This window comes from Ruditapes philippinarum, unplaced genomic scaffold (assembly GCF_026571515.1).
Source record: "Ruditapes philippinarum isolate M1 unplaced genomic scaffold, ASM2657151v2 ctg795_1_1_1_1, whole genome shotgun sequence".
NCBI lineage: Eukaryota > Metazoa > Mollusca > Bivalvia > Venerida > Veneridae > Ruditapes > Ruditapes philippinarum.
In genome coordinates this window covers 991486-1013748 of record NW_026857770.1, presented here as the reverse complement: position 1 = coordinate 1013748, position 22263 = coordinate 991486, and the positions used below count along the sequence as shown (strand labels likewise).

At 32.3% G+C, this 22263-nt stretch overlaps 2 protein-coding genes across 2 annotated transcripts in view; both read right to left on the bottom strand.

Annotated features, from left to right (window-relative positions):
* Nucleotides 1–1629: 1629 nt before the first annotated feature.
* LOC132750952 (uncharacterized) lies at nt 1630–13278 on the bottom strand. The gene is made up of 5 exons (XM_060741046.1): nt 12996–13278; nt 7194–7436; nt 6192–6350; nt 5379–5686; nt 1630–4719 (listed from the first exon to the last, which is right to left on the bottom strand). Exons 1-5 carry the CDS (start codon nt 13093–13095, stop codon nt 4651–4653), a joined length of 879 nt encoding a protein of 292 aa, XP_060597029.1. The 5' UTR covers nt 13096–13278; the 3' UTR covers nt 1630–4650.
* Nucleotides 13279–18153: 4875 nt separating this feature from the next.
* The window catches only part of LOC132750950 (glucose-6-phosphate isomerase-like), a 30549-nt gene continuing 26439 nt past the window's right edge, over nt 18154–22263 (bottom strand). The window contains exons 16-18 of the mRNA XM_060741045.1: nt 21369–21444; nt 21095–21161; nt 18154–20256 (exon numbers count right to left, since the gene is read on the bottom strand). Coding sequence (XP_060597028.1) covers nt 20136–20256; nt 21095–21161; nt 21369–21444 — 264 coding nt within the window. The 3' untranslated portion in view covers nt 18154–20135. The remainder of the gene's footprint in view (nt 20257–21094; nt 21162–21368; nt 21445–22263) is intronic.

The following is a 22263-nucleotide window of genomic DNA, read 5'->3' as shown; positions in this document are numbered from 1 at the left end:
ATCTCAGAACTTTCAGTCCAAAATTATGATCAATGCTAGATCTGCAAATACAACAATAAATTTATTAAAGAAATAAAATGAAACACGGAATTTAAAGATCTATCATGTTAAGCTTTGACCTCTAAGTGTGACCTTGACCTTGGTGATAGGGGTGCAGGTGTTGTGCGTGACATATCATGTTATTATTGTAACTATTTATGCCAAGTATTTTCAAAATCCCTTGAACAATGAAGAGGTTATAGATCGAACATAAAATATACCCTTTAACAGACTATGTTAATCTTTGACCTCTAAGTGTGACCGTGGAGGTAATGTTTTGCGCCTGACATATTGTCTTATTATTGTGATTATTTGTGCAAAGTATTTTTAAAATCCCTTGATCTATGAAAAAGTTATGAACTGGACACAAAATATACCCTAAAACAGACTATGCAAATCTTTGACCTCTAAGTGTGGCCTTGACCTTGGAGGTAGGGACACAGGTGTTATGCATGACATATCATCTTATCATTGTGACTATTTGTGCCAAGTTTTTTCAAAATCCCTTAATCTATGAAGAAGTTATGAACGGGACACAAAATATACCATATAATAGACTCTGTTAACCTTTGACCTCTAAGTGTGACCTAGATCTTGGAGGTAGGGAAGCAGGTGTTGTACTTGACATATCGTGTTTTTATTGTGACTATTTGTGCCTAGTTACTTCAAAATCCCGAAGAAGTTCTAGATCGGACACAAAATATACCCTAAAGCAGACTGTTGGAGGTAGGGACCAATGTTTTGCGCCTGGCATATTGTCTTATTATTGTGATTATTTGTGCAAAGTATTTTTAAAATCCCTTGATCTATGAAAAAGTTATGAACTGGACACAAAATATACCCTAAAACAGACAGATGTTAATTTTTTACCTCTAAGTGTGACCTTGAACTTGGAGGTAGGGATGCAGGTGTTGCGCATGACACATCGTCTTGTTATAGTGACTATTTGTGGCAAGTTTTTACCAAAATCGTTGGATCTATGAAAAAGTTATGGACTGGACACAAAATATACCCTGTAACATACTATGTTAATCTTTGACCTCGAAGTGTGACCTTGACCTTGGAGGTACATGTAGGTGACTGGTTGTGGCGCATGACACATCGTCTCATTATTGTGAACAATTGTGGCAAGTATTTACCAAATCCCTTCAAAGGTAAGAAAGTTATGGACCGGACACGACATACCTTCAAATAGACAATGTTGACCTTGAATGAGCAAGTGCGACCTTGAACCTGGCGGTAGGGGTTTGGTTGTTGCGTATGACGCATTGTTTTATTATAACAAACATTTGTGCCAAGTTATTTCAGATTCTTTTGATAAATGACAAAGTTATGGACCGGACACGAAAGTGTGACGGACGGACAGACGGACGTAGCCTATTTCTCTATCCCTCTTCGAAAAGGCGGGGGACAATAATCTGAAATTCAAAGTCAGATATTTGAGAGGGAGTGAAGGAAGGTGGCTGAAATTACAATATGATTAGACAACGTCTTCATGGAAAATTAGCGGAAGTTGAGTTAGCAAACATTTTAATTACCAATCCGTTTTTAATTTGCAAAAAAATATAATAAAAAATAAGCATGTTGCAGCAGTTTTATATATTTATTATATAAATATCATATTAAAGATAAAAACGTATAAAATCGCATCAAAAATCATGAAACAAACATGCAAATGAAAAATAATGGCTAAAATATACATTTTTCTAACATTGATGTACTAAGAACCTAATTAAAGTAGCTCAACATTAAAGTCTTTGTCTTACCTTGCTCAACGTCCAGAATATTTGAGTATAATGTCACTTTTAAGCTTTCTATAAATCTAAAACTCTAGCTGAACAGACAATTCCTTCAATATATAAGTATATTGTACACAGAAAACGCCAAGGAAATAGTGATAGCCCAAGATCTTTTGAGCATATCATATAGGATCTACTTCATGAACATTTCAAAATATCCACCGAACATTTCAAAATATCCACCGTGATTTCATTAACATTAAAGGCCCATTATGCCTCAGAAAAGCTTTTATACTTCATTTTTTTCAAAAGCTTTTAAACTTTTATAATATCCAAAACGTTACTCATTGGCCATTAACTGGGCCATCTTTTTCATCTGTTGCTTTTTGGAAATAAGTACAGTTATAGTGAATTTGTACAGTGTATTATGTACAAAATAATATTTTGTTTACATTTTGCTAATTTTATGACAAACTGTTGTAACATTTATCGCTACTTTCTTCAAGTAACAAGCATCTAACATTCTTTAAACCATTTTTTGAACATAATAAAAACATTGTTTGCTTTTTCGAAAGAAGTGAAAATAATTTGTTTTCTGAGACATAATGTGCCTTTAAGTATTACGTTACCGGATAGTCGTCAAGATGAAAATGTGTTTTTATATCAACAGGAAATAACATTGTTAGTCACTACAAATTTGACGTAAATTTACCGGTTTATTATATACTTACATAAATGAAATATTGAGAAATATTGATGAAATAACATATGTTTTTTCATTTTTCCGTATTTTCACTGCAGTGAAACATATTTTCCGTAATTTCACTGGTGTCTTGCGGGACTACTTTCTTTTAAGTTCAGCCAATATTCAAAATGTAAGGGAAAGTCTTTTAAACTGTGATGTCAAAAAAGAGAAAAATTTATATATTCAAGTTTTTCCTATAAATACAGGATTTATTTTCATCTTGTGCTATGAAAATTATCAAATTTCATTCATGGCTACCGCCACTCCTGAAATATTTATTTTCATACCACTCATGAAAATAAGTCCTGTATTTATAGAACAAACTTGAATATCCTCTCTATCATTATCATTCATATTTAAACAAAGTAATAGTGAATAAAACAAATACTAGTTGATAAAACATTAAGACATGTACATTCTGTAACAACATTTATTTTATACATTAACGGAACGCATGTACATAGTCTTCCGGATGACATATAAAAAAAAAGTTGATAAAAATTCCTTTAAAAATTTAACCCGATTTCTTTTGTGTAAAAAAATATATAAAATCTCAACTGGTCATGAATATTTTAATTTTATGATATTTATTCAAAATGAAGTGTTAAAAAAACCCAGCCCATACCTTGATTTGTGGAGTAAACACGAAATTTCATTCTAAGAAAAATGTTACACAATAGTAATACAAAATAAAAACAAAACAAATCAAAATGGCTAAAATAAGCGTAGCAAGTGTGATAAATATTATATGAAAAATAATGATGCGATAGAAAATGAATATATACACATAAACACGTGGACGGCAAAGTATTTCATACTTTCATTAAAAAAACTTTTTAACCGGACTTGCAACGAAAACAGGTGTGGGAATGCGTGTAGCCACGAAAACAATTCGAAGTAAAATATTCATATAGTTGTTTTTTTCAAGAGCGTACATATGTCCACTATTGGCTGTATAAAATATAGTCTGTAAAATGTTGTTTCAGGAAAATATAAGACAGTAATTCAGAATTCTTTAACAGAATGTGCTATATCTAAATTTCCCGATTCAGTATAGGACTTGCATTGGAAATAAAGTGTTGAATTTTAAGTGAAAAATACGTAGTTACTGTTTCTGTGCAAATCTTTTTACAGTCTTATAGTATAAAATGTATGTTCATTCCCTGTAAGATTAGTTTTGGTGCATTTGATAATAAACTAAAGAAAATGTCTTGTTTCGGAATTTAGACGTAAATCTGAGATTAATGTAGTTAACATTTGCCATACTTTATACAAAATGATGAAGCACAGCTTGTTCAGCATTATGACAATGTACACATTTTAAAAAATCATCATTATTCGCACGGTTTTAAAGATACACCCGTATACATAATGTACAGCACTTCAGAACTACTAAGCATTCTGAGGCTTAAAGTTATAAAATAAAATTTGTCGTCATTTTGTATTAGAAAATGGAAAGTCAAACAGTGGCACAAGAAACAAATATAAAAGGATTAGAAATCGTGGAAACATTTTTATGCAAACCGCACAAAATATAGAAAAAACTGACCAAAGCCCCAATATACCCTGACTCGCTAGATAAAACTGGCAATTTATGTAAGTAAAGCTTTGACATTGCTGCAAGTTGATAACAACTAAAGTGTCATGAAATATATGCGGACCCTGAATACTCTTATCGCTCACGTTGTCTAGAAGAAATAAGTCAAAGCCTTAGGGGCGTTGAATACAATAAAATTAAGTTATGCTTGCAGAGTTCTTAATGTTATGCTTGTATAGTCCCTAATGTTATGCTTGTATAGTCCTTATATGCCAAACATTCGAGATTTACGTTAGTTATTTACATCCTTTCCGTCAGTTCGGAAAATTATTGATAATAGCAGAGATGTTCCGATTGATGTTTATACGTGACATTTGACGTGACATTTGACGTAAGATGAACGCCGGGCAATGAGATGTGTGAAAAAATCACTGTGATAATATGATCCAGGAGCTATGTGAGGCCTAATTGACCAAGTCAAACACATCGTCTGCTACACTTTGGTCGCTTGTGATGAGCGTTCGTAAATCATGCAGCAAAACGCCAATAATATCAAAATTCAATCTGGTAATTTTTTGGTCCCCATTTCTTCAGGATTTCATTATTTCTATGTCGACATCTCTGTGAACTCTTGTTGTATGTCCATTGGTCATTGGCATCTGAAAAAAATAAATTTGTATGAACATGGTCGCAAAATAGGACCATTAAAGGTTATAAAGATATACCTATAATGCAATAGTCATAACAATTTATAAACGATCAATTAAATTATGTTGTTTCCACAATCATATGACCGATTCTCTAATGAGTACGTCTAAAGGGGCCTGCTAACGAACTGCTGGTCATGTTATAGCTTTACTTTATAAGAATTGGACTGGAAATGAGTTCCAGTATCGTTTGGAAGGGACATTTTTCGAAATAAAAGAAAAACTCGTATATAAAAGAGGTGGTAAAATAGCAACATTATAAAGTTGATGAAATGTAGCTTAAAATGATATACATGTACTATGATGATTTTTTATTTCGCCAAATGTCTCATCTCATTGAAGATAATTTCATTGTTATTTTTTGAGATTTCACCAGTTACTGTCTTTCTTACAAAAGTCTTCGAAACCATGCAATGCAGATAGTATTTCATGGTGCAGTGTGTAAAAGACATAAATTGACAGTGGTTTGTAAATCAAGCGTTTCCCTGGAGTAACAGGGGCTTGAACTTTAGGAAACAAGCTTCTCTGTGAGAGAGACAATTTACAAAAGCATAAGCTAAAACTCGAGTTGATACGATTGACATGACGGTAAATAAAGGCAAATATCATACCAGTTCTGCTTCCAAATGTTCTTTCGGCTCGTGTTTCCCTGGACACATTTTATTTTCGTTCCTCACTATGAGTGTTATTTGAATAAGTGCAAATATTGCAAACAATACCACTACTGTTATTACTAGAAATTTGACATAATTTAATCCGGCAGCTTCCTCTTTTTGCTTGGCCGAATTATCTGTGGAGTTACAGCCTCCATTGTCCCCACAGGGATTCATGTTCTCGCACAATAAACTGTTGTGTACACACCTCCCTGTTGGACAAGAAAACATATCATCTGCTATCTCCCCCTCCGTGCATCCACCGTCTATAAATAAAAAATGCAAACAATGCAACAATTAGAGAACATATTTACTTATTCTTTATATTTAAATTAAAAAAAAAACTGAATTATTTGCACATAGTTTACAGTATCTTAACACTGAGTTTTGCGATGGACTTAAATTGTCAGTTATTATGAAGTTCCATTAAGGGAAATAATCGTGAGAATACATGCATTTCATCTTTTCAAAATTTTTAAATATAGGTATTTAAGAAACATAGAACTTTCTATATAAAGCGTCTCCTAAAATCTGTAACAGCAAGCCTTTTCATTGACATGAAAGCTCGAGGAATTTGACTATGAAGTATCAAGCTATACCCATTGTTTTCTCAAGCAAAAAAAAGTGCGTACATTATCATATTTATAAAATGAAATATATGCATGTAGAGTCGAATGACAGTATTGGAAATAATAAATGTACAACGTATTGACAATTAAGATATTAAACTAGTAGCTTATTTATAACAAAAAAGTTAGATGGGGTACTTACATCTTGATGTAAATGATGTGAATTTAAGGGTAAATCTCATATTCATGGCGGATTGCTTTTGTCGTGATGAATATTTTAATATTAATGAATTATGGAAGGTTGTGTAGATGGAATTCTCATTCAAATATCCGGTTCTTTTGCAAATTGACTTGTAAAGACCTGAAATATAATAATAATAATAATAAGTAAAAACAACGCACAGTTTAAACAATGACGATTATTTATAATTTTGCCGGAAATGGCCGAAAAGATGCGATTGTTCTAGCAATACATGATTATCATACATATACGGTAAGAGTGCGGAAGGAAGGACTTCGCAAAGCATGACATAAATGTACTTATTTATTGCAATATTTATGTACATGTATTTATATTTTGGGGGGAAAAAAACGGATTCATTCAAAGCACTGAACTATATTATAGTAAAAAAAATTACGAGTTGAAAAATCATGAAATAAGTCCTTATTCAAAGCCTTTTTACAGGATTAAACATTAAAATTGCGGGTAACTTATCGGCCCTTTCCGTCAAACTTCGGATCATGAATAATAGCCAAGATGATATAAGATAACTTTAAGCAAGACCTCAGGAAAGTCATTTCAAATTCTTAAAGCATAATCACAACTGGAACAAAAGACCATACTATTCTGACTTGTAATAAATGAAAGTTTTTGTTTCGTTCCTAGTTTGATCTAAACATACAAAAAAGGATATTGGAATTCATATATAAAAATTTCGGTGATTCTACATTTAAATATAACTCCGCCTCCTATAAAACATCTTCCCCCTACCAACTACATGTACTTTCTTTCTTACTTATAATCTTAAACATACATGTATATACGTATATTGAAGTCGGAAACTTGTCAAGTGGTAACTTTAAAATGTGACATAGTTTGAATTTACACTGAAGTGCAAAAATGTTTGATAAATTCATCAAGTGATCAATATATTATGCATTTGTCAATGAAATATTGACATGCGGTGTTACAAGGCTATATTACCTTGGGGAATGTTGCCAAGTTGGTATGTTTGTTGGACGGCCCCTGGTTCTTCTATAGTAAGATTTTCCATACAAGAATCGTCGGAGATGTTGAAAGAAGTGAAAAACAGTGACAGCATGGTGTCGGAGGCTCCTTTACCGACGATTTCTACCTGACAGAACCGGTCCCTCATCCGTGACGCGTCAAAGTTCAGCGTCCCTCCATAGCTCTCTAATCTCCTACCACACTGTTGCGACATACTCCCTACATTAAAACAGAAAATTAATGTAAGTTTGGAAAGGTGTTTCAAATTATGCTATAAACAATGAATGATTTTTCCTCTTAAATAAGGGCAAATATGTTTGAATATCATTGTTGAGGTCTAATGGACCTTTAAACAGACTTGTCAACGTTTCAATCTGATCAAAACCATTAATCATTTTTAGATTATTTTTTCAAAGTTAAATACTAACTGGTTGAAAATGGTCCAATGATTTAGTTGCCGCCAATAGGCTTAGGGAGTATCCAGTCTATATTTGGGTTACATATTTCTGTAGTTGGTGAATTCCAATATGCAATACATTCTTTATAATTATTATATACAATGAGGCACTATCTTTGTATCAGAAATATGTAACTGTATACATGTATAACAAACTGTATAATCGTATGTATATATGTGTGTGCGTTTGATAATTTAAGAACGCACTTGCATCTTCTTGCACATATATTTATCGGGTCCACTCAGAAATGTATTTATCGAGGCCATTCACACATATATTTATCGGGGTCATTCACATATAAATTTATCAGACCATTCACACATATATTTATCGGGGCCATTCACACATAAATTTATCGGGGCCATTCACGCACATAATTATATCAATCGGGGCCATTCCCACATAAATTTATCGGGTCCATTCACTCATAAATTTATCGGGGCATTCACACACATATATCAATCGGGGCCATTCACACATAAATTTATCAGGGTCATTCACATATAAATTTATCAGACTATTCACACATAAATTTATCGGATCCATTCTCACATAAATTTATCGGGCATTCACACACATACATTTATCGGGTCCATTCACACATAAATTTATCGGGGCATTCACACACATATATCAATCGGGGCCATTCACACATAAATTTATCGGGGTCATTCACATATATATTTATCGGGGACATTCACACATACATTTATCGGGTCCATTCACGCATACATTTATCGGGTCCATTCACACATAAATTTATCGGACCATGTTCGATTATGAAATATCCAAGAATGGTCATCTGATTGAAAAAGCTAAGTTTTTCTCCCATTGCTTATCCATCTTTAAATAGCCTTGCGTATTTTGTTACTACACTGCTTAACTAATTAACGTTACAAACGGTTTACTTGTATAATTCTATATGTGTTGTTCTTCATATTTATAAAGTAATTACATTATGTAGATAAGTTGATAAGTTCGTATTACGGATATTTTATATGTCACACCGGCATCTTATGGTGTGTTTCAGGTGAGATGTTAATAAAAAGGAACATAATTATTTGGCTCGTATATACATGTATTTGTTTTGATATTTTAATATTAGTCACGTGTTAAACTCTTTGTATTTAACCGCGTAACTTATACTGATGGATGCCTTTTTCATTATATTGTCATAATTCAGTATCAGTACAGTACTTGCAAAATCGCTGCAGTACCAGTACCAGTAATGCAGCTCTGATTGCCATAAAAATGAATAAACTTTTTTTAAAGGGTTTCTTGAAACTCAAATGATATCCAGTTTTAATCTTTTTATGCTGTAGCTTTAAAATGATTTTATTTTTTAGAAATTGCCTTATACATGATCTCAACGAAATGCAGTTTAGAAAAACCAAAACACCCTCTCTCCCTACAAGGAATAGATTGGACACATTTAAGCTAAATGATTCGGTTTGTTTTTGCCTGTTTTTATTTTTCTTCAAAGTTTTGTATTTATTTGAACAATTTGTTTACTTTAATACATTATACGAGCTCTGATGAAACATTTGAGCCGCATCACGACAAAACCAACATAGTGTGTTTTCGACCAGCATGGATCCAGACCAGCCTGCGCATCCGCGCAGTCTGATCAGGATCCATGCTGTTCGCTTACTAACCCTATTACAAGTAGAGAAACTGATAGCAAACAGCATGGATCCTGATCAGACTGCGCTATCTCTTCAACAGGACAAGGTTCTGTTTGGACGTGAAATTGTTGCTTTCTTTCGCTGATGTGAAATTTGATACGTTTAAAAAATAAAAATTTGCATAAAATCTCGTATCAAGAAAGAATGTTATGAATAAAAGGCCAAACTTCAAGATTATTCATTACATTAGGTACTTTATACATACGTTTTGTTCAATATTTGTTTGCTTTTTCAAGCGTTACTTTACAGAAGATACAGCCCAAGTTTCGTTGGCCCCTAGCTAAGTTCACGAATGTGGAGAAGGCGCATTTTCGCATTTTTTGGCCGCGAACAATATGTCTAATGTGTGATTCGTTCAAAGTCGCCGTTTCAAATGATTAATGTGGAGAAGTTTGCGTTTCCTTGTGGAGATCAGTTTTGTGTTGGTTCAGAATTTGGGAGACGCGCATAGGTATATGAAATACTGTTCAACTTCAACAAAAAAAACAGATATTACCATCCCGAACACACCTGAATATGCTTCATGATTGAAAGGTTCTGTGAAGTTTAATTGACAGAGATGACACTGATATAGAGACAGGCATAGTTTATTTTACCGTACTCCTATAAAACGAAAACTTGGCCTTCATTGTACATTTTTCAAGTATGTGTCAACGATTCAATTACTGATGAATTTAAGATATAGGTTGGTTAATGGCCATGGAATGATGGGGGATTTTTTTACAGCTTTAAATGTGTTTCAATCTGTTTTAAGTCCTTACAGTATCTGTATTAATATTTGACAATGAGGAATCATTGACGGGGAGCGATGGCCTAGTGGTTAAGGTGCTGTCTCTCAACCCAGGGATCATGGGTTCGAACCCTACTCGGGTCACGACCATGTTTATTCATGCCAGTACTGATTGGTACCAGGAAGCCGACTCGAAAATGATCAATATAAGTTGCAAGAACTTGTTCCGCAATTGAGCTTAAAATAAATATGTTTGAACTAAGAATCATAGTGTTCAAAAACTTTAAAAAGGTTCGCATGCAATTGACAAAAAGGGAGGTAATACGTTATGCCCTATATCAATATAAAATTAGTAAAGTGAAACTTTTGACCGGAGCAGAAGAAAGTTAAGGTCGCGAGAGATACAAAAATGATAAAATGACATTTAATGAAATCTCAAATTTGCTCGTTTTACTATGTAAACATTCATTTCTCAATACTATCTCAGTATTTTTCAATAGAGGATCACCGAACAAAGGACCTTTATCATTGCGTCACGAACGCTCTTATAACAGCGTTTGAAAAATTTTGTGTCTCATAACACTTAAGCTAAAAATCAATATAACTGACAATACAGGTTGAGTCGCTATTTTGTACTGTTATTTAAAAGTTAAACGTCAACAGTCCGGATTTTTCACAATCTTGGCGTTGTGTACGTGTTCAAGTAGATTTGAAAAAAAAATGTTAGGGAAAAAAACAACATGCTAATTCAGAACAGCGGGATCTTTAGAGTTGCAAATCAATGTGAGACTTAAGTTTCATATTTCCTTGCATTTCTAAAGTGGGAGGGGGAGGGAAACAAATAACAAAAATAGGTGACAGAACATTTTGTTGAAAAAATATTTCATGCTGGCTCTCTTTAAAATTTCACCTTTGTGCAAACGGTTTTCATCATATGTCTTAAAATTCAATTTGAAACAATTTATTTTTCAATTCAAAATATAATTTCTTTATTGATATGCTTGAATACTGCTTCTTGTTTGCTTAACTATCAATTAAATTAATACTTCTTGTACCAAAACTTCTTGCAATTTTTTGAGATTGCATTCAAGCCACATTATACTTCAGAAATTATTTTATTTTTATTTCTCAAAAGCTTTATATTTTTGGCGCAGTTTCTAGTTTCATAAAAGTTATTCATCAACCAATTATCTGAACATTCTTTTTTCTTCTGCTCCTTTTTAGCCATTAGTACAGTTTTAGTGATTTAGTATTTTGTACTGGAAGTCAAAATATATTTTGTCTACATTTTGCAACCTTTGTGACAAATAGTTACTTTCTCGAGGTAACAAACACATAACATGCAATAAAACCAATATTTAAACGTTATAATACTCATGTTTGCCCTTTCCAAAGAAGTACATATTTTCCGTTTCTGAGACAAAAAAATGTGCCTTTTATCAGACATATTTAATTTTGTAACATTCGAGTATTGTGTATATGTGCCAGTAACATTCGGCGTTTTTGTATTAGTATTGCATTTGTATACTGTTGACTGATTTAGACTCAGAACATATTTATCTTGATGTTACTTTTAGTGTGTCTTACAGGCTGAAAACGAGCATCGTAGAGTTTTAGTATACAGAGATATCGAGACGCTAATTATCGGTTTAATTATATTTAGAATTGAGCCGCGTCATGACAAAACCAACATAATGGGTTTGCGACCAGCATGGATCCAGAACAGCCTGCGCATCCGCGCAGTCTGACCACTGGATCCATGCTGTTCGCTTTCAAACACTATAACAAGTAGAGAAACTGATAGCGAACAGGGTGGATCCTGATCAGACTGCGCGGATGCGCAGGCTGGTCTGGATCCATGCTGGTCGCAAACCCATTATGTTGGTTTTGTCATGACACGGCTCAAATCTAGATTTATTAAAGGGTCAGCGATTGCGCAAATAACTATTCATTTTCATTGAGAGAATGTACGTGATGAGTATAAAATTTATGAAATTAAGACATGCTATTAAAGCTGCATGTACGAACATGTGCGTGTGTATTGCTATATACATGCCACGTTTCCAGAAAACCTTAATGTATGGAAGAGCCATCAGATCATTTAAGCTTAATGTATGTCAAGTGATATATTTTATAATGCATGGTAACACCATATAGTGACTGTCACTAAAGTCTTCATAATTTACTATGATCGTTCATGATCGTACTATCCAACTGCGTAATGATGGTCATTAACTTTATTTGGTCTCATTTTACTAAATATGTCAATTATTTGGCCTTTTTTCAAACCTTTCAAAACAGGTCAAAAACCGAACATGTGTTTTAATCAGGCCTTGTATAGACCTACTAATCGGCCTTCGGGTAACACTAATTATTGCTTATGTTCGCGTAACTGATACCTATTTGGAAAAAAAAGTAAACTGACTTTAAACTAGCTTTTTTTTACTTGTCTTTTACATAATGACAACGGGAATAGTTGGACCGAAAATAATAGTTATAGAGCACCTTTAAGATAATATACATTACTGCATATATTTGACAAATTAACGAAACGTTTAAAAAAGAGTCTATTGTCTACTTGTAGATATATTTCACCGAAAATGAAAGAACAAAAGTTGTGTATATTGTATATTTGGTTTCTATTGGGATTCCATGTACTTATATTTGTGTTTTAAATGGAAATAATAGCGAATGATTAATTTCCCTAGGCTTGTTTGTGTGATGTACAATTATTTTCCTGCAACATGTAGAGTTTAAAGGTTACACGAACTAACATGAAAGAAATTAGTAACCGTCGAATTAAATATCACCTTTATCTACATTATTTCATGAAGTCACTCGGTACAACATATATTAGATCTACTAATCATGTATGTTAAATCACCAGTATTTCATATATACTTACATGACTGAACTTCTCCCGCGGTTTCCTTTGTACTAAACAATATAAACAGTGAAAAACAGAAAAATATAAATTCCCTATCCACCATTTTCAATAAATCCATTTTCCTTTCACATTGTAAACATAAACACGGCAAAGAATAAAATCTCTTTCACATAAAAGTGTGTTTAACACGACGTCCATACTACATCATAAACCTTAAAACTAATACAGAGTGAAATGTTAAGTATCCGCGGTTAACAGAGAAATTTTTTCACTCTTGGTATATACGAGTAATATACGTATATACGACACTATACCACACTGGTATATAACCAGTTACAATCTACTCTTCATGGAACAAAATCTAAACAAATATAAATTTCGAAACATGAAACACATAAAATATATTGAAAGACTGGTTCTGTATTAAAAGATATACTATTATTCTATTGTTTAATATCTATGCTAATCAAGCGATACCTTTTATGATTAGATTTATTGGATAAGAAATAAAGTTGAACTTAAGACTATTTGTTGATCAAAATCTAAATGGATGACATTAGATTAAACTGGAATGACATGTTGGTTTAAAGTATTAACGCATGCGTAATTATGCTTGGAACCATGGAAATCTTCCAGGGACTTATGCGTTGTAGGAAATATTTAAATAAAATCAAAATAAATTCTGTAGTGCACCATATGCAATGGAAACAGTAAATCCAATTCATTTTGAAATAGTATTGGCATCAAAACGTGGTCTCAATTGAAAAAAATACAAGAGATAGTCTGCAACCTTATAACATGAAATAAAGAAAATAAACCGGCCATATTAACCCTTATTTTATAACCTGCTGAACTGGTCTTTCCCAGTTGGTCAAGCAAAAGTGTAGACCCTGGTCAGACTTCACCAATGTGCAGGCATGCCTGACACTATACTGGTGGCAAAGATAAGTCACTTCCGGTTCCAGTAGAATGGTTTGTTTGGTCGTTTTTTTTTGTTTTTTTTAATTATTTATTGGCCCTTTTTTGTTGTTGTTGTTTTTTCTTTTTGTTATTTTTTCTTTTACATGTTGCGTACGTTTACCTCAATTTTAGGGAAGGTTGAGAGTATAATTTTAGAGTTAGTGTATTTTGATGGTTCACCTAACATCGACAATTATGATCACTCCTTGATCTACAGTCAAGATGGTGAAGATATCAACAATATGTATACAAAATGTACTTGAATCAAATTTCAAATATTTACGACTACAATAGACAACAAAGATCCTACACATTTCCTGTTTTGAAAACATTTAAACCTATTTACAGTTTACAAATATGCATCTAATTATAATTACAAGATATCAAGTCCGATCTATATATAATACCTAGAAATTAAAGAATATCGTGTCTGACCAAATCGCATGAAATATAACTTGTGCTCACAAAATACGTTTTAATGGTGCAATCTATGTGCCCGATGTCAATTTACAAAACAGACCAGATAAAGTTGAACATCATTAAAGGCCTTTAGGGCTCAAGAAGTACATTAACAAATGGTAGAATTAATTCTCTGATGTTTATCTGTCCATTATTGTTTTTAAAAGATATGTAAATTACAATCTAACGAACGCATGAGTAAAAACCTCTCGTCAAATCCATTTGTTGTTACTGTAAAAAAAAAATATTTTTAAGAAATTATTATTGGAGATATGCCTTTTCTCCAAAAGTCTAGAATTCTAACACTAGACTACAATGTATTTGATTGCAGTTAAATATCACCTCACCCCACCCCATAACAACTCCTTCTTCTGAATTGTCTTTTTTAAAACTATGATGCCATAAAAAGGACGTAGGGAATCTTTTATTTACTCCGTGCGCACGCGATAGCTAATACTTGCGCACGCGATACTATTACGTAGCCAAGTTAAAGCTATTGCGTGCGCACATAAAATGATGAAATCAAATACGTAAGCACTTGAAAGTTGTTGCGTGCGCAAAGCATTAGGTATAACATGGATTTCACTACGACCTCCTTAATATGTCATCTTTTTTGTTGTCATAAATTTTAGGAAATTTAACATTTGTTACCGTAGGTTTTTTATATATAGTTTTTCACAAACGATAACTCTTATTTTAAACTTATAAAATGGTTGACGTACTGCTTAATTATCTACATATGAACGATTGAGATTCTTAAAAAGTTGCTCCTATTGCAATTCTTAATAGATCTATGTGCTTCTTAAATACATGGTTTTGTGCAGAAAGAAATGGTATCAGTTTCCTTTGCTCAAAAACAAAAGAAATTAGCTACTGCATGCATTTGCGAGGGTAATGACATGTCTTTTTTCTGGTCACCTCTTAAGACTTTAATTGAAATTTGATGTTTTCAAAGATAACTGGGAGCTGTGAATATATTGATCACTACTATAGTTCATACACCAAAAATTGCATAATCAGTAATCAAAGGCGGTTTATACTATATAAAACCAATGTCTCAAATATATCGGCAAGTTCGTTCTGTAGTGAGATAAATAGAAAAATAAAGATTGAAGAGTAACCAGTAAACAGGGTGAAAACATGTTTATTTTCTGTGCATATGTGCGCGTATGCGCGTGCGTTCGAACGAATGTGTGTGTTCTAGATTCCTTACAGAAAACAAGCCAAGCCTGTAACTTTTTGTATGTTAAACCGGCACTTTAACAACGTAACCCGATGTTACTCTAGTTAAAGAGTTTAATGCCAGATAAAATTGCATATATCTTATTTTTCCGATCAAGATCACTTATCAATGAATAACTTCTCAACAAAGGGTTTAAACGATGTGTCAGAGGCGACCACCCTTGTACATTTAAAGACACTATCTCAATTTATCTGCAGTGACGCAAATAAATACTGGTCACCTTTGTTTAAGATCATCTAATACACAAACATTTTTTTATTTATCTTTTGACATTTATGTGACAAAATCCATGCATCAAATCTGTAATTGATTTTTTGACATCAGGTTTTGAATGTGCACCTTCTATCAATACTAAATCTCAAATATGATAGCCCGCGCTATTGTCTGTATATCATAATTTAGAGATATCCATTAACTATTGTATTAAAATGATGAAATAACATACCCACATTTTTGAAATATATACAGATTTAAACCGTGGCCTGCTGGTGGCCATGCAACCAGTCCAGACCAACATCAGTCATCTGGTTTTGTGCACAGGTGGCAGTATCAGTGTTTGGACACCCCACCCCTGTCTGGCCCTGGACCCCTACTACAACCCTGAAAATAAAAATAATTGACAAGGTACCAAATACAAAACCACCGATGAAATTATATATAAAAAAAATTTTCCACTATCAAAATTATAGTTATAGAAAGGTGAAAAGCCTACTATATGTTCATTTGCCAAACAATGTGGAACACGGGTACCTTATAGTAAGCCTTAGAGTGTTGAATTTTTTTTCAGGGTTGTAGAAGGGGTCCAGGGGCAAATGGGGGTGGGTGTCCAAACACCGATTCTGCCACCTGTGGTTTTGTGCAGTTCGAGAGATGGCCAAAAAAGAGTCCATTTAAGATTTTTTGCATGATGAAATATTCAATTGAGCAAGCTACGGAATGGACACTGCCCTGGCATTATATACAAGACAGTGTCGAAAAATTAAATAGATATGGTATTTTTACCGATGGCGATGGTAAACAAGACATTTTAAAAGCCGCTAGCATTCAAATGGATGTCACTTTAATGCTACAAAGGGAAAGCTATTTAGTTCACCAACATCTATCAAAATTTCCTGCGTTTTTTTTTCTATTCCATCATTTAAACTGAAAATCTTGGGTTAACAAACGGTTACAAAAAACTATAATAATTATATAATTTCCTTCTTTTAGGGCTTCAAATCGTATTTCAGCCTATAACTATTACCAATACTCTTTTAGCTACAAACAACCGCAGTTACAAGGGTATTGGTATTACTACCGTAAGAAATCGCAGTTACCAAACTATCTGCAAAAGACGTCAAATATATAGATACAAATGTATATGACACTGAATCGAAAACAAAACGTTTGCTCGAAATGTCAACTTCTCCTCGGAATTAAAATATTCCATCCATTTAAAGTCCGTTACTTTGAACAGAGACATAGAGAACATCTACATCTCTGCTTTGACTATAAAAAAAACGCAAGTTTCTCTGCTTCAATTTCAAGTTAAATATACGGAGGAGCTGCTTTAATTACAAAACAATTCATTTTAAATTGTGATCCATTATAATCATAATGATTGAGCAGACGTATTGTATCATATGTCGAAATATTTTTGTGTTAAAGGGACTTCACTAAAGGTTTTTTTTTTGTATTTTATACGATGGACGAGATGAATATTCCATTTGATGAAGGGCTAGAGTCTTGACCAATAACTTGTGAGGTAATTTCAGATCATTCGCTCACTCTGTTTTTCCAGAATTTTTCTAATTGTGAAAAAATGACACGAAATTGAAATTGCAATGATTTTCACTCAAATCGGGCTAAGAATGGCAAAAATACAATGTTAAGTTTATTTCTGAAGTATATTTCTTAATTATATTGTGCATATATTTCTGTCTTTTAATGTCCCAGTTCATCGATGTTTATGTTTTAAGGTGGAGTTCCTTTAAAGGTTATCAACGAAAATAAAGATTTCATGTAAATTTGCATAATCTTATGCCATTTGAATAAAAAAAACGGTTGGGAAACAAATAGAACTTTGTGTTGGCCTAGTATAAAATGACTCAATAATTAAGAATAATTTATAGACAATTAGTGTGTAATTACAAAACACATGACTTCATATACAATAACACATGTATCTAGAAGGGTCATTAGTGTCTTTTCATCTCTAATTTACAAATACATATAGTACTTTAATGGTAATAAGCAGTTTCATTTTTATGATACAATGTAAATTCAATGTAACTCAGTTTAAGTGATAATTGCAAGTTATTTCAGTCTCATTTTATCTAGACAAATTCACACTGCAGACAGTAATTACTCAATATATAAATTCCAAAACTGCTTATATTCTGTTCCTACATTGCAATGGGTACCACATGTGCCATATTTCACTGAAGAAGTGTAGAGTGTTTTTCTACACTTAAAGCATTCTGAATTTATGATTTCAAATTTTCAATTTTTGGGAAAAAAAAAGACAGACAGAAATCAATAAAACATCTTATATCACAACAATTGTATTGTAGGCAACATATAATCTGTAATTCACAACAAAAACTGTGTTATACATGTATAAAGATGGAATTTTAACCGAAAAAAAAATATCAATTAATACTGATTCAGATATTGTCTCACCTTGATTTTTAATTCCATCATTTATTTCAAATTCTAACCAAAAAAATATATAGGAACACATCTTTTCAACAATTTCATAAGAATTTGAACTTTTCAATTAGACACTTTTGAAAATTTTGCAATAACATTGACAGATTTTAAAAGTGTTTTTAAATTATTTCAATATTTCTCAAATTTCAACCACCAGTAAATGTTCAATCAACAATACAACTGATTTCTATAAAATAAAATTTGAAAAAATCTGCTTAACAATCCTTTAACACACTACAGTAAAACCTGTGAATAAGGGCCATCTAAAGGCGAGACCAAGCATGGCCTTTCTAGACAAGTGGTCTGTATTTGGAGGTTATTCTGTTCTATTGATTCCATTCAGTGTTGTCAAATTGTGGCCTTTATTAACAGAGTGGTCTTTATTTACAGGTAGCCTTTTCCACAGGTTTGACTGTAAAGTGTTAATTCTGCTTAAAATACATTAAACAATTTAAATTATACAATATATACATCACAGGTCATTATTCCTGTTAAAATATCATAGTAAATGCAATATCTTATAGATAGTAAGAAGCTATGCCTTCAGAAGCTATGTTTATAAAAAATTTGTATATATATATATATTATATATATAATATTATTATATATATAATATATATATATATATATATATAAGAAGCAGACTGCATATTGTTTATTCCTTACCAAAATATCAAGATTTTTATTTACCTAAGGTAGCCCTAAAAATTCAAACTAACAAAATGTTTAAGTGTTAAACACAATGGAACAGCCATTAAAAGCACTTTGAAGTAAAAAATATTCAGCATTTCACAATATTTGTTCACATTTTACAGACTTGTCTCCAGGAACGTAACTATGATACACAATTTGCACCTGAAACAACTGCATTGTAATTTTCAACTGACATTAGGAGGTAAATACCTTTCAAAATGCATATAATTATGATGTTACAAGTGCATTGCCCTCTTCACCCCTGGCCATAGTGTGTATAAGCAAAATGGGTTCAGCTACTATCATGAAGAAATACAATTAAATATGGCACTATATGTACTGTCTGTGTTAAAGAACAAAAGAAGTACATAAGAAGTCATAAAGACATATCAACTCATGTTATAACTTATATTTAACAACAGCAGCAACATAAAAATTGAAGGAAATAAAAACATTTCACCAACAAGTAAATAAAACATGAATTATTTGATTCAAAGTGTTCAGTGCAGATGTCATGTAAATTCCAAGCATGCATTAATAGTGGAAAAAGAATAACAATAGAAATCTATGTAAAAAAATGAAAATGTAGTTTTGATATTATATAGACAGATAACATAAACCACTGAAATAACAAATAGCACTTTAAGAATGGAAAAAAATTCCCTGCAATTGTAAAAGTAACAGATCTAATTATGTTAACATGTATCCAAATGATAATATTATTTCAAGATAAAAATCCTATATATCAAGTGAATTTTGAATCACAAGTAGTCTTTTTTTTTTACATTTGAAATTTCCTGCCCCCGCCCCATCCAAAAAAAAAAAAAATAAAAAAAAAATTAAGATTTATAAAATCATTGCCATTTTTTGTTAGTTATAAAAACCTTTCATTGTTTCTTTTATCTGTTGTAAAGTATTCCACAAATATATATATAATCGCAACAACTTTTGTTTATTGTATTTGTAAGGGTAACAGTTTGTAATAATGATAAGCAAATGGATATCTACAATTTTATTCAACTCTATGTAGCATTTGGCGCATGGATTGATAATTTTTCTAAGAAGCAGTGTCGAGAATTTTATATGTCTCTAGATTGACATAAATGTATCGCTCATTTGCGTGCCTTTATATAGTTGATAAGTCCATTTGTGGAAGCATCATGGGTGTTTACGGGGTTTGTACCGCGTAGTTCTGGTTGAATTGCCTTTGCAAGCTGCTTGCCCAACTCAACACTGTAACAACATAAGATAAACTTTAATACTACTTATCTTTAAGATAGATAACTATATTACTGAACAAAACGATCTAATTATATCAATGATAAACAATTTGTAACTGTCAAGAGTTATTATATCTCATGAAATATTGTGTATAAAATTTATAAACGTTAAAATCATTCTGTTTCAATTTCAATACCTTATGTTTGATTCGCAAAAGAATTGCAACATAGAATGTCTCTTTTATTTAAAAGACATGAATATTGAAAATTAAACAGAATAAAATGTTTCAGAACAGAATTTTATGCTGCTGTTTTAAGCAAGGTTTCCATGGTTAACCCACTATATCGTAAATGTATCATTTCGCTTTTCAGGAAATATACTTATATATTTCTTTTATACAGGTATTTTGGAATTATTTTTCTTTCAAAATTCAAACAATAATTTTGTAACCACAGACAGCAGATATATTGTTTTACCAACTTTTATATCAAAAGTTTCAACCACCTCATATTGTCAATGGTAAATTCCAAATTTGAAGACATTTATTTTCAAAATGAACGGTGAAGAGAAAAATGGAATCCCTAAAAGAACGTCCAAAATTACAAAACTGAAAATGTTGCAGGCTTGGTTTGTTTCAGCCTGTTCATAGAAGGTACTAGAAAGTGCAAGTTACATCTACGGCCCCTAGCATCACGAAAAGTTCACCAGCAAAATAGTTATTAGGAAAAATCAACATAATAATCTTATAAAAAAAATCAATATATACATGTATATACGCAAGGTACTTTTTTTCGCCAGTGATGTACAATTTATATATATGCAGATGTTTATAATGTAAGAAAAATCTTACCCCCATTGATCATATGAATTGATGTCCCAAATCACTCCCTGGGTAAATATCTTGTGCTCATACATAACTGAAAAACACAAATAATCAATGTCTAGAAAAAGCTAGTGTAATTTACAGACATTAATATATATAAATGTAATAAACATACTAATTTATTAAACACATCATTTTGTGATTTGAGTGATTTCTGGATGAATAAAAAAAGTGCCTTATATAATGAAAACAATCCAAGAATTTGAAAATAGGCATATAAGAGTATGATATATAAACTAACCTATTAGAGATCCTAAGGTAAAAGGGGTTACTTTTTGCACAAGTATAGAATTGCTAGGTCTGTTGCCTTGGAAAACCTGTCAATAAAGCATAATTTTACATGGTGAATATTCCTTCATGAAAATATTTTGGAACATTATGATTATCTAAATAATCAACTGATCTACCACTTATTTGGTCAACTCTTTAAATATTACAACACAAATATTCAGGCCGTAATAAGCTTCTGCAGTAGTGTAAATCAGGAAATAGAATTTGGAACAGACAAATGAGAACCAAACACATGTTCTCTGTGACTGTAAATGTTAGGGAAAAAAACAGCACCCTCTTAACTAATTCTTTATCAACAAAAAAAAACAAGAGGGCCATGATGGCCCTGAGGTCGCTCACCTGTATATAGGCCCCCGGAGCGGGGCCAGTTTAAACCCCAGGGCTTTTATTTGAGCAAACTTGGAAGACACCTATTAGAAAGATGTTTCATGCTGTTAAGTTTTTACTACACACATATAATGAAAAACAATGACCTCCGTCCCCCCCCCCCCCTTTGGCAGGGCCAATTTAAACCCTAGTGCTTTTATTTGGACAAACTTGGTAGACACCAACAAAAAGATGTTTCCTGCTTAAAATCTAACCTCTAGCTCATTGGGTTTTTTAAAAGAAGATTTTTTAAGTTTTTACTATACACATATAGTTAAAAACAATGACACCTCTGGGGCCGGGCCAGTTTTAACCCCAGGGCTTTTATTTGAACAAACTTTGTAGACACTTACTAGAAGATGTTTCATTCTTAATATCTAAACTCTAGCTATTTGGGTTTTTTCAAAGAAGATTTTTAAGTTTTTGCCATACACATATAAGGAAAATCAATGACCCCCGGGGCGGGGCCAATTTTGACC